The 14,414-nt window shown below is 42.1% G+C and overlaps 1 protein-coding gene across 3 annotated transcripts in view; it reads left to right on the forward strand.

The window, feature by feature from the left end:
* Positions 1–10,705, forward strand: part of LOC148897577 (alpha-1,3-mannosyl-glycoprotein 4-beta-N-acetylglucosaminyltransferase C-like) — an 89,706-nt gene extending 79,001 nt beyond the window's left edge. For all 3 annotated transcript variants that reach the window (XM_088996149.1, XM_088996150.1, XM_088996151.1), the window contains 3 exons: positions 5,754–5,893; positions 5,980–6,127; positions 7,281–10,705. In XM_088996149.1, the coding sequence (XP_088852275.1) occupies positions 5,754–5,893; positions 5,980–6,127; positions 7,281–8,437 (1,445 nt within the window). In that variant the 3' untranslated portion in view covers positions 8,438–10,705. The remainder of the gene's footprint in view (positions 1–5,753; positions 5,894–5,979; positions 6,128–7,280) is intronic.
* The last annotated feature ends 3,709 nt before the right edge of the window (positions 10,706–14,414 follow it).

The following is a 14,414-nucleotide window of genomic DNA, read 5'->3' on the forward strand; positions in this document are numbered from 1 at the left end:
TATGAATTTGGGGAAACCATGTTTCATCTATTCTACATAATACAGTAAAGTCTCGTTATATCGATATCAGATATATCAATAGTCCCGGTTATATCGATACTATTTCTATGCACGCATGGAGAAAATTACATGCAAACAGGGTCGGATATATCGATAGTCCCGGTTATATCGATATTTTTTCGGACTCCCTTGAATATCGATATAACGAGACTTTACTGTACATACAAAGCGCACAACGAATTAACTCTAAATGAGTAACAAGAAAGCATCTTCTCCGAATCTGAAGCCATTGTTTTAACTCTAGAGCATGGCAAGACGTCCTGGTGTGACGTCACGAACAAAGGGGGCGGGACCTTCTGAAACTCGGCATCTCCGAGGTCATTTTGAAGTAGTTTTGGGACACTTTAACTCATTTTTATTGGTGTTTTGCATTTGAATAAAAATATCAGCCAGCGTGTTTTGGGTATTTTAAATGCTATAAAATGTTTTTCTGATGTCCGTTAGGAAACAAAAAAAATGGTGTCGGTTGTCCTTTAAGTCAAAAATAATGACTGTTTTTGTGGTTTACATACAATAATTTTGAAAATTTGGTTCGGATGTTCGCAAAGATCATGGCACTTTACATGCTTGTTTTGCTTTCGTGGGCCGAATAGAATGATGTGGCGGGCCAGATTCGGCCCTCGGGCCTTGACTTTGAAACCTGGAGTCGACAGTATGTGTCATGCCATTGGCTAGTGGCCAGTCTGTTGTTTGTCTCTATTTACCCTGTGGTTAGCATAAAAACAATCCATTGCGAACCAGGTTTTTGTTGTACTAAACTGCCAAGGAAAAGACATACCTGTATGTCTCACATTCCCACTGATGTCTTGTTCCATGGTTATCATAACATCACATCCCAATTATTCATATTTGGTGGCAGAGAAGAAATAAAACACAAAAAAACGTGAAAACATAACAAAGCTAATTCACTTTTACGACTCTATTGTTGTCGTTTCTTTCCGACCAGGAAAGAAACATCAATAACATGTTCTCATCATCATTCTAATTTCCGTTTTTTGGCTATCGCCACACGGAGAGGAGCTAGCTAGCGTTCCTTCTCCGCCTTTGCGTGTCAGTGTGTCGTCTCATTGTGTCTTTCCGCTTTCATTTCCTGGTTAAAAAGCTAACCGGGCGCCATCCGTCTCCCAGGGTGTCGTCAGGAGATAAAGCTTTGTCATGTTGCCTTCCGCCTGGAGACATTTTTTTTTCTCCTTTTGACCAGGACGTGACCTTGACTCTTTAAAGTGCTTTTAAGTGCTTTCTTATTTTATTTATTTTTTTCCGCAATGGACCGGAGAAAAGACTTTTTTACTGCATTCTCTCATTCTGTCCTTTACGAGGCCAACAGAGCAACGCTGAATGGACTTTTTTTTAGTTCTGCAAGGCTAGTCCAAGACTTGACCTTGACCATACATCATCAGAACGCGACATGATGTACAGGAAGCCCTCCGGATCCACAAAGCCAGCGTCCATGGTGTCGTAGTAGACCTGATTCAAGAAAGAGCATCTTTGTAGCTATCTATCTGACTAGCGATCTAGCTGGCTACCTAGCCAGCTAGATATTTGCTATCTATTAGTTAGCTAACTATTGGCTATCTGGCTTGTTATCTATTAGCTTGCTAGCTAGGTATCCACCAAGCTATCTATTAGTTCTCCTAGTTATCAGAATCAGAATCAGAATCATCTTTATTGCCAAGTATGTAGAACACACAAGGAATTTGTTTCCGGTAAAACACGCTGCACTAGTATCTATTAGCTATCTAGCTAGCTTTCTATCTATTTGAGATATTCCGGGTTAATAAATAATAATAATAATAATACATTTTATTTCAAGCGCCTTTCAAAGCTCCCAAGGACACTTTACATTCACAGACAAGCATAGATAAAATAATAAATAAAATACAATTATAAATAGAAACAAGAGATAAAGCTACACAGAAAATGCAATTTTAAGGTGTAGGTGGGTTTTGAGATGGGATTTGAAGGTGGGAAGAGAATCGATGTTACGAATGTTGGGAGGAAGTGAGTTCCAGAGTTTGGGGGCAGAGCAGCTGAAAGCTATGTCCCCCATCGTGCTGAGATGGGTAGGGGGCACACAGAGGTGGAGGAAGGAAGCGGATCTGAGGGAACGAGAGGGAATAGAAATTTGAAGAGGGTCCGATAGGTATGGGAGGCAAGGTTATGGATAGCTTTAAATGTATAAAGAAGAATTTTAAAGTTGATTCAATATTTGACCGGGAGCCAGTGGAGCTCTTGGAGGACGGGGGTGATGTGGTGAAAGGATGAGGTTCTGGTCATGATCCGGGCTGAAGAATTCTTTACGAGTTTTTGGAGAAGTTTCTGAGGGACACCAAAGAGAAGTGAATTGCAATAGTCAATCCGGGAGGTGACAAGACTATGAACGAGGATAGCAGTGGTGTGAGGAGTGAGAGACGGGCGAAGACGATTGCTATTGCGTCGGTGGAAGTACGCACACCGGGTTAAGTTATTTATACGGGAGTGGAAAGATAGTGTGCTGTCAAGGATGACACCTAAGCTTTTGACCTGACGGGAGGGAGAAACGGTCGAATTGTCAATAGTGAGAGAGAAACTGTTAGCTTTGCGTAAGGTGGATTTGGTTTCAACAAGGAGAATTTCAGTTTTATCGCTGTTAACTTTGAGGACGTTATGGGTAAACCGGGATTTAATTTCAGAGAGGTAGAGAGGTCATTAGCCAGGTTACAAATCTATCGGTTCAGGGAAAGGACAACCAATGTAAATGTCTGTTTTGTTGTTTTATAGTTGTTGGTGCTTGGGATGTCCAGGGGCGTGGTATTCAAATCAAGCAGACTACGTTTTACTAATGAATCACTTAAATTTGCATATACTCACAATAAATAGATTGACAGAGGGCTGCAGAAGTTGGGCGTCGGTCATGAATGTCTAGGTCCCCTGCCGGCAGTAAGAGACAATCTTCCTGTGTTCGCGGCTTTGTCCACAGTGTCCGACCGAATATCTGTGACATCCTGTCAGCATCAAATTGGCCAGTGCGAGATCTGAACTTCAAGCATATGAGACGGACTTAAACAGGACTAGACTCAGACGAGTCCCACAGTCCCCGGATCAGACTAGAAAATTGCCTTGGAATTACAGAAGAATTAGATTAAATGAACACTAGCGGCTAATTAGCGTAGCTTGATGTTCGGCAAGTGTGCTGAGACTTTGTTCTTTTGTGCGTCGTCCTGTAAGAAGCTCGACTCTTTTGACCAAATTTCAGTGATTAACCAAACAGCCGTTAGGTAATGAAAGGCGCTGATTATTCCTGCCCTGCCTGCGCCGCGTTTCTCTTATCAATAAAAAAAAAAAAAAACGCTGGCGTCTCTCATCAAGGAGGAGAAATCCATGGAAAGCTGACGTGCTGACACAAAGCGGCTGCCGAAACCCGGCAAATCTACCCGCTTAATTGATTATTGGCGCCAGAAGCGGGTATCTGCGAGTTGCAGGAGGGCCCCGAGGGAAATAATGAAAAACAGATAAGATGAAATGCGGGAGAACTGCTGTCGTCGTCGATGCCGCCGCCCGTTTGTATTAACGCCTGCCCTGTTTCCTCTGGGCGTGCCAACAAAGCTTTCAAAATTGCCCGAATCGAAACGTAAACATGATGGAATCGGGAACAAAAGTGTCGGGGAGACTTTTTTGGATTTCCAAAGTGATTCCGTCACGTGGCTCCAGTTCAAAGTGTTCCCGCAGGACAACTTCTCGCGTATTTTCTTTGACTTTCAAGCGTTTCACGCGGACGTTTGATTACCCACATTCGCCCTATTCAATTCCAGCACTCCTGTGCCTCATTGTGGATTTGAAATACTGATTATTGTTCTTTATTTTTCGCGAATCAGACAACAAAGGAAGGAAATAACTACTGCAAATCAGAATTTAAATCACTGCAAATCAGATCTGAGAAACATATTCAGGAAATAACGAACCAAATTAGGGCAAAAAACTACAAATGAACCAACCAAAAAAAAAAAAGTCCCAAAATAAATTGGAGAATGTAAGATTTTCAAATACAGGTAACATCCGAGTTACGACCGGGTTCCGTTCCGCCAAAACGGTCGTAAGTCAAACGGTCATAAATCGAAAATTTTCAAATCAACCATGCCACTAAAACTCAAGCCTTCGCGTCATACTCAGTGGAGAGTGTGTAGAAACGTTAATGGCTATGAATGCCTAACTCTGAAGTGACGGTGTGGCCTTTGTGCTCCACTCGACACATGGTTATACACACACACATATACACACACAAAGTTAATGCATTCTTGGGAATTTATAGCTATTCCCCCGTTCCAGGAATATAAGGATGTGCAGTCTTGTCCGTCAGCTCAGTTTCTTGGTAGGAGGAAAAGGAGATGGTTGCCATGGCAACCTCTGGGCATCATCGGCCGGCACACTACGGCAGTTACGCACAATCTGCAGGAGAGCCCAATTGTCGTGTTGTTTCCTACGTGGGGTGTACCGAGGGACATAGCGAGAAAGGGGAAGTTATGATTGGAATTATTAAATGGTGTCCTTAAATCACATTTTTATGAGTTTCATAAATATGTTTTTTTTTCATGTTTGAAATTGGATTTCCATGGGGCAGATCCTTCGTGCACCGAGGCCCCAACCATGAAGCAAAAACGTGTATGTGTGTGTTCTTTCCAGGTTGAATGAGTGAACGCTGACGCAGAAAAACTTCCTTGAGAGTTTTGAAAGGTGCTTATAGATGAAATGTTTTATTATTATTATTATTATTATTATTATTATTATTATTATTATTATGGAGGCTGTTGAGTGACTGGAAATTATTTATTATTTCTTAAAAATTGCTTTGTTTATTTATCCATGCCGGTGTCTGTGGTGACAGATGTGGCTATCGGTCCAAATTGATCCACATTTTTTTGAGGCAACAAGCTAGCCAAGAAACCAACTAATGACCCAAATGACCAACCAAGCAAACAACCAAGTCACCAACTAATTAACTAACTAACTAATTAACTAACTAAATAACCAAACAACCGGCTAACCAGACTGGTTAACTGGCTAACTGGCTGCTAGCTACGCTAGTAGCTAGCCTAACTTGCTAACTAGCTAGAAACATAATTATTTAGCTAGCTAACTAGCTAGCCAACTAACTGGCTAACTATCTAGCTGGGTAACTATCTAGAGATCTAACTAGTAACATTGGTTAACTAACCAACTAACTAGATAACTAGCCAATTCGCTATCCAAATAGGTAACTAATTACATAACTAGCTAACTAATTGGATAACTAGTTAACTGACTCGCTAACTAACCAACCACGTCTGTGTAAGCACTGGGGCCTATCAAAGCAGAGTTCTGGCACAGCCGCCTCTGGACATTAGGGATATATATCGGGCCAGAGCATCCGGCACAATTTTAGTTTGCTGACGAAGCTTTTCAGATGAGGAGCGAAACGTCCGACAGCTTCAAAGAAGTACAGATGACGGCTGAAGAAACCGTTTCATAGACAGAGTAAATGATTGAGTCTATGAAAAATAACATGGGCGCTTATGATCCAAATAAACCAACTACTGGTAACCAATCAAATAAATTAACATGAAAATAATTACGTTGAAAAAGAATACATGCATTCTAATGAACCTCGTGTTGATAAAAATGATCCGTTCATGCAACAAATATTTGAAATTCCAAATGTTGTGGCTTTTTCGGTGCAGGTGAGCTGACCATGAGGCTGCTGTGGAAGTCCCTGGACAAGATGAGGTGTCTGAGGAAACGCTCGGCCATCCCTTTCCTCGGCTTCCTCGTCACATTCCTCCTCTTTCTCAACCTTTACATTGAAGACGGATATGTGATGGTTTGTAATTCTCGTATATTCTCTATGGACGTGAGTATGTTTGTCTGGCTGTTTGATAGCGTCTAATGCGCCACCTTGTCTTCCAGGAAGAAGATAAGAGGCAGCTTCGGGAGACATCAGCTCACCCCCCGAGCGCCGAGCGCTACGTGCACACCTTCCGAGACCTCAGTAACTTTTCTAGATCCATCAATGTCACATATCGCTATTTGGCTGGGACGCCACTCAACCGCAAGAGTAGGTCTAAATGGCTGTCACAGCAGGATTTCAAGCAAAGTGACATGAAATGTTTTTTTCTACAAAAAGTTGTTGGTCTTACTGTTCATCTGTGTAAGCTCTCAGTCGTACAGGAGTGGTCCATCGATGAAAAGGTTTCTTCAGCCGTCATCTGTACTTCTTTGAAGGTGTCGGACGTTTCGTTTCTTATCCAAGAGGCTTCGTCAGCGAACTAAAATCTTTTGCTGGTAGTTTCGGCCCTATAAGGGATAATACTAGTGGGCCTCAATCGGCAATACATATGCACCTAAAAGGTAGCAACCACTCATTTGACGACAATGACGTTAAAATCTTAGCAAAACAAAATAGATGGTTTGAAAGGGGACGAAAAGAAGCTATTTTCACAAAACAGCAAAACCCTCCACTAAATCGCCATGGTGGGGTGAGGTTCAATTTGGATCGTTCGTACAACAGACTTCTTAGGCAACATAGGCTTAGTTATGCTGATGAGTTGATACCAGAGCAATCGGGCCAGTCCTAGACCCCATACTCAGGCAGGACAATAGAAGTAATCAGTGTAGCCGCGGGGAGTAGTCCTCTGCTCCCCCCAACCTGAGAGCAGGGACCAATCATTGCGGATTCTGGCACCGCCACATCTGGACACAAGGGATATACAGTAAAGTCTCGTTATATCGATATTCAAGGGAGTCCGAAAAAATATCGATATAACCGACCCTGTTTGCATGTAATTTTCTCCGTGCGTGCATAGAAATAGTATCGATATAACCGGGACTATCGATATATCCGATATCGATATAACGAGACTTTACTGTATATAAGGCTGAAACTACCAGCAAAAGATTTTAGTTTGCTGACAAAGCCTCTTGGATAAGAAGCGAAACGTCCGACACCTCCAAAGAAGTACAGATGACGGCTGAAGAAACCTTTTCATCAATGGTCTCACTGTTCAATTTAGCTCTTTGGAAATCTTCACAATACATCAAAACATGATTGACGTGTCGTGTCGTCTAATGTAGGCCTAGATTTACCTTCCTGTCACGGCTAAATGACCCGATTTACCTGATGTAGACTGACATAAAAATGAGAAGTATGCTGTGGTCTGACGAGTCCACCGTGTAAGAAATTAGCATAGCTTGTTCTTTGTCATCATCAGAGTATCTGACCATTGGGTTGTCGTCAGTGAAGAGGAAACGCGGGAACTACCTCCTGGAGACCATCAAGTCCATCTTTGACCAGTCTAGCTACGAGGAGCTGAAGGAGATCGTGGTGGTGGTCCACCTGGCTGACTTTGACTCCCTGTGGTGCGAAAATCTGCTACAGGAAATCAACCGCAAATTCTCGCACCACATCATCGCAGGGCGACTGCTGGTGATCCAAGCTCCCGAGGAGTACTACCCGTCCCTAGACGGCCTGAAAAGGAACTACAACGACCCCGAGGACCGGGTGCGCTTCCGTTCCAAGCAGAACGTGGACTACGCCTTCCTGCTCAACTTCTGCACCAACCTCTCCGACTTCTACATGATGCTAGAGGACGACGTGCGCTGCGCTCGCAACTTCCTGACGGCGCTGAAGAAGGTCATCGCCTCCCGCGATGGATCCTACTGGGTCATGCTGGAGTTCTCCAAGCTTGGCTACATCGGGAAACTGTACCACGCGCGGGATCTGCCGCGCCTGGCGCACTTCCTGCTCATGTTCTACCAAGAGATGCCGTGCGATTGGCTCCTCATCCACTTTCGCGGCCTGCTGGCCCAGAAGGACGTGATCCGCTTCAAGCCGTCGCTCTTCCAACACATGGGATACTACTCGTCCTACAGGGGCGCCGAGAACAAACTGAAGGACGACGACTTCGAGGAGGATGCGGTGGACATTCCCGATAACCCTCCGGCGCGGCTCTACACTAACATTGATGTCTTTGAGAGCTACGATGCCACCAAGGCCTACAGCGCCGTGGACGAGTACTTCTGGGGTAAGCCTCCATCAACCGGTGATTTCTTCGTGGTGGTCTTCAACAAGTCAGCTAAGATCAACAGGATCAAGATCGCCACGGGCTCAGACGACAGACAGAACGATATCCTGCACCGGGGGGCTCTAGAAGTTGGCGAAAAACTGGTGGGCACCAAGAAGGGAAAACAATGTTCCTCTTATATCACCTTGGGGGAGTTTAAGAACGGCAACATTGAGGTCCGGGACGTGGACCACAAAATCAGCTTTGATGTAGAGTGTTTGCGTATCGTAGTGACAGCTACTCAAAAGGAGTGGCTTATTATCAGAAGTATAGGTTTATGGACGATACCTCCGCCCAGCCAATGAGGAGCTCGTGCAGACTTCTAGTAAACAAGCAACAATTTCTATTATAAGTGTACATATTTCCACTCCGACGTTAGCGTTTTGTACGTATTTATTGATCTGTATTGCCAAGTGTATTCTTTTTTTGATATGGATCCTGCTCCTGGTCCGTGTGTTTGTAGTTACGGTAACGTAGAGCAGAAAGGCGACCGCCAAGCCATCGTGGTGTGGTTTCAAAATTGTGATTGATATCATTTTCCTGAGGCCCACATAAACCGTCGTCCTCAATCAGTGTTATGAAGCGGTACAGTGGTTCCTTTGACTTATAAAACCAGTTAGCAAATGCTAACGTTCGCGGTCCTAGTCTTTACTTTGTGCCCTCTTGGGTAAAAAAACTAAAATTATAATTATTATTTTTTTTTGTTACTTCCGAGACCTCTGTTTGAAAGCATTTGGTCAAAAATGGCGGCTTCAAATCAACATGGCTGACTTCCTACCTACTGGTGTTGCAGTGATAATAATAATAATAATACAGTAAAGTCTCGTTATATCGATATTCAAGGGAGTCCGAAAAAATATCGATATAACCAGGACTAGCGATATATCCGACCCTGTTTGCATGTAATTTTCTCCGTGCGTGCATAGAAATAGTATCGATATAACCGGGACTATCGATATATCCGATATCGATATAACGAGACTTTACTGTACATTACATTTTAAGCACCTTTCAAAGCTCTTAAGGACACTTTACAGTCACAGACAACCAGAGGTATTATAATAAATAAAATATAATCACGAATACAATGCAATAAATAAAATACAAATATAGATAGAAACAAGAGCGAAAGCTACACAGAAAATGCAATTTTAAATAGGTGGGTTTTGTGAGAACATCTGTACTTATGAAATGTTCAAGTTGACTCTAGTTACAAAATAAATTTCAAGATATGAAAAGTAAAATTACAGGATGAGCCCACTTACTTATAGTTCCCAGTTTCCTGAACGCAACATACCTTTAGCTGATATGCCATTAGCTATTACCGAACATCCCATTGGCCATATGCCACAATGCGTGACGATAGTTTTACGTAAATATGAATCATCCCAAAAAAAGTGTTCAGCAGTCGGGCCATCGCTCACTTTGCCGATGTTTGCCTTCATTTTTTTTTTGGATGGTTAACTCATTCACTGCCAGACGTGCAAAAACGTGTCCTCTCCAGTGCCAGGTTTTTTGTCATTGACACTCAAATTCTAGGAGCCACAGAATATTAAGATTTAGTACTACATAAACATTCAAATCAGCGTAAGAAACCTTAGACTCTCTTCTTTCATCAGAAAAAAAAGTTATTTTCTAAATTATATGAGTCGGCAGTTATATGAGCTTGAAATGAGGGCATCTGTCCAAAATACAATGCAATATTGGTTTATATAGCGCTTTAACAACACCTGAAGCTGGAACAATGCACTAACACGGAAAGAAGGGAAATACTGCCCCCTTGTGGAAAATAAAAAAAAACATTGCCAGAGGTCTGGCCAGCGCTTTATCAGCACCCCCGGGATGAAAAACCAAAAACACAAACAAATTCCGAAATGGCGCTCTGTCATATTTTCAATTCCCGAATACATTCGTGAATGGCAGTGAATGAGTTAAATGTCCATCATTTTTATTTTTTATTCTTGAGTTTTTTGGACATTATGCACAACTTTCATTTATCGTCCAATAATCTAATTGTAACATGTATTTGTGCCATATTTTGATACATTTATATGCTTTAGGGCACGTTTATGTCTGAATTTTGGGGTGCTTGGAACGAATTGGGGCATTTACATGGAAAACGCGTCTTGACTTACAACATTTTCAGGTTTGGAATTTTTTTTCATGACCGATTGATTTCAAAATGGAACTGTATAGTGCCACTTAGCAGTTTTTTTGACGACGATACTAGTGCAGCGTGTTCTACCGGAAACAAATTCCTTGTGTGTTCTACATACTTGGCAATAAAGATGATTCTGATTCTGATTCTGATTCTGATAAGTAGATGTACACACTGGTAAAAATTTGTGACTTTCTGAGAATTTTGAGGCCCCCAAAATTTTATTTTCTTCTAGTACACTGTACTAAGTACAGTGATACCATGGCTTATTAACTTCGTTCCCAGACAGAGTTTGTAAGGTGAAAAGTGTGTATCCCAAAAATTAATTTCCCATAGGAAACCATTAAAATGACAATAATCCGTTCCCAGGTCTCCATAAAACATAATTTTCTACTTTCAAATTTTCTAAGCCTTAAAACTACACAAAATATACCCTATTTTATGTATAATAAATGTGCTATGGTATTATAATTAAAGAAATAAACTGTACTGTGTTGTTTTATTTATCTTTGTGATGGTCATTGATGGCTTGATGGAATGGAGTGGCCGGTTCCCACTTGAGGAACGTGGCCTTCTTCTTTCACCATCTTAAGGAATGATCCATTGGAGGTGCTTTTTCTGTGATAATTTTACCTAGTTCCTCATCAATTGTATTCTGTTGAGCTGGGTTGATAGCTTTTTGCATCAAGTGTATGGATGGCTTGTGCGGGTTATTTGTGGAGCCTGATTGATGCGTTATTTTAACCTTGCAGTCGACACTTTGCTTTTGAACTACCAAAGTTGAAACAAGTCCACATTTCACTGTTTTCTTTCCATTTTCTCACCATTTCACTTTTATTGTTTTTTTTCCACTTTTGTTTTTTTTGTTTCAAGCTCTGTCGTCCCCCTTCTGTGTTTGTGTTTTCTCGCTCTAAATCTGTCGTCTGCCTGTCTCTTTAATGTTTAACCCCCACCCCCTCACTGCTGCGTTCTTGACCATTCACGTGGCGTTAACCGAAGACGCCATTTTGTTTTTGGGAGAACGGCCTCACTCTCTCTCTCTCTCTCTCTGTCTGAACCCTCCCCCCCTCGCTGCTGCATTCTTGACCTATCACGTGGCTTTAACCGAAGACTGGGGGCGGGGAATAGAGGACAAAACAGTCCCCCACCATTTTCTTGTTAGGCGAACTGGCTCGTTCGCGAACGACACATCACTCATTGTGGCAGCTCCGTGTGTATCCCGAAAAATAGTTTGTATGCCAAGGTAAAATTTTCATAAATGTAACGTTCGTCAACGGAAAATTTCGTAAATCAAGGGGGTCCGTAAACCGAGGTATCACTGTATTACAAAGCACCTCCATAGTACATTTTATAACAAAAAACCAAGGTTGTAATCGTTATTAGGGAAATGTAGTTTAACAGGCTGTCTTTGAGAACAATTACTTAAGGTAATTGTGTCTTTCGCAGCCTTTCATGACGGATAATAAGGCGACCAAGTGTGGTAGTGGAATTCCCCAGCAGGCCTTGTCCCCGTTTGGACCTTAATGAGCTCCCTGATCACTAAGCCACCCGGAGGAGCGCCATCTTGAGGTTCTTTGGCACTTTGGATATTCACTTTGAAGACATTTTTTTTGTTGTTGTTCCCTTGTGTCACCGCGTCAGCTTCATGTTGTTGTCAAAGCAGCTGACAGGAGAACAGTGTTTGTTTTCGGGTTTTTTTTTTTTTTTTAGATTGGAGATGAGATTGCTCCGTGAAGAATGAGCCAGCAGCGCTGCCATTTTTTTTTTTTTTATGTCTTTTTTTCCACACACCCCCCCAACATATTATCTCAGCAGCACAATTTTCCCGCAGTAAATGTGCCCTCTTATGACAAAACAGAGCCTCAAAAAAAAAGCCAATTCAAAGCAAAATAGCAGACTTACCGGTGTCTTTTTCAAGTAAGGCTTCTCGTGACAGACATGAATACCAAATTTGGTGTCGCTGAGTGAAACTAGTTTAAGAACTTGAATTCTTGAAAAGAAATCCGGGCTGAATAACGGAGCCAAGAGCGAGTCATCAATTTTCAATTGCCAAGTGTCATCCATCTTTCACAGTGGCCTCCTACGTATTGCCCGCGGGGGCCCAGTTGCCCTCAAGGAGCACATTGGTAGCCCATGGGCCTCTTCCAAAAAAAAAAACTGAGATTGTTATTTTTCCAGGAATGTTGCCGAAGCTATAAAAATATGAACACTAGGAGACATTTAAAAATGTGGATTGTGACAAAATCTTCATCTGGTATACGTTCTTCGTTTCAAGTGAAAACATTTTGATTTTGATTTTGAAGGATCCCTGGAAACCCTAGAATGGACATTTCAAAATAAAACTTCTTATTTTGTCCATTTGGCTATGACTTTTTAGAACTTTCCTCAGCATACTTTGTATGTATGTATGTATGTATGTATGTATGTATGTATGTATGTATGTATGTGTGTGTGTGTGCGTGCGTGTGCGTGTGGGTGTGTGTGTGCGTGTGTGTGTGTGTGTGCGTGTGTGTGTGTGTCTTCATGCGTGCGTGTGCGTGCGTGTGTTTGTGTGTTTGCGTGTTTGCGTGCGTGTTTGCACATAATGCGATGGTGAATCGTTGTGTGTTGCACCAAGACTACTACTTGATACTAGTTGACACAAATTCCCAGCAGACAAATCAGCCCATTTCCAACGGAGTTTGGGCGCCATCTTGTGCATTTTCGGGGAGCTACAGACGCCTCAAAATGATACAGGAATGACTTCTTTAATCGATTGCAAACATTTATGCTTTCCTCTTCAGAACTATTTGAATCATATTCATAACTGTATGAGTTATAAGAAAGCATCTTCTCTGAATCTGAAGCCATTGTTTTGATTCTAGAGCAAGGCGACGACGTCGGGCATGACGTCACGAACAAGGGGGCGGGACCTTCTGAAACTCTGCATCTGTGGGGTCATTTTGAAGTAGCTTTGGGACACTTTAACTCATTTTTATTGGTGTTTTGCATTTGATTAAAAAAATCAGCCTGCGTGTTTTTGGTATTTTAGATGCTATAAAACGTTTTTCTGATGTCAGTTCGGAAACAAAAAAATGGTGTCGCTTGTCCTTTAAAAATCAGTTTGTGGTATTTGCAGTGGTTAAAGCATCCTGAGAGGAGCGTTTAGCCGCCAGCTAAGAACATACATTATTCATTGCAATATTCATAATATGCTTTTTTTCCTCCCCTCTCGTGCTCAAGAGCATCCGTAATGAACACTGCAGGGGACACACTCTGACTCTTTGTTTTGATTTACATGAGGGGACACACACACACGTAGACAGTACATTTTACTTGTAGAGGGCGTGTATCCTAAAAGTATTCGCATTAGATTGGATTTGCCTTTATTCGTCTCACAGGGGAGAAATTTACATTTCACAGCAGCAAAGTGATGAAATTAAGAGGTAAGGGAAGGAAGAAGTAGAAAAACAAAATACAGGAGCTGCTGTAAAGGCAGCTACTTTCCATCGCGCCATCTTGAAATCAAAACAACAAAAAACAAAATAACAAATAATGTGACACGATACAAAAGACAGACATTGAATCTTAAGCACTTTCTGCACCATCTTTGTTGTATGAAACAGTTCTAGTAAGAGGAGAGAGATAATTAAAGCGTCCTTTTCACCAGTGGATCAGGGATATCGTGGTGAAATGGGCACGTCTGCTACAAGCTAAATGTTGAAAGCAAACACGAAGAAGTAGCACCCATTGACGAAAACAGATTGTCTCACATCTCCTGTCCTACGTAAATCCGCTTCAATTCCAAGCGGCGGCAATTCCACATACGTATCGGCGCTCCTTTCTTCTTTTCTCACACATTTATTCGGGAATTGAAAATATGATGGAGAGCGTCATTCCCGAATTTGTTCAGGTTTTGCTTCTTTATGCTTGTGTGCCGATAAAGCGCTGGCCATGGCCTCTGGCAATGTTTTGTCTTTTGCACAAGGGGGCAGCATTTCTGTTTTTCCATGTTAGCGCTTTGTTCCAGCTACACCTTTTTTTAAAGCGCTATATTTTATTCTATTTGAGTTACTTCCGGGTTGAGTGAATGCTGGCGCGTGTGGCTGTCGCTGCTCACCCACAGAAAAACTGATCCGGTGCCT

Source organism: Hippocampus bargibanti, linkage group LG05, assembly GCF_051943395.1.
Source record: "Hippocampus bargibanti isolate YZ-2025 linkage group LG05, ASM5194339v1, whole genome shotgun sequence".
Taxonomy (NCBI): domain Eukaryota; kingdom Metazoa; phylum Chordata; class Actinopteri; order Syngnathiformes; family Syngnathidae; genus Hippocampus; species Hippocampus bargibanti.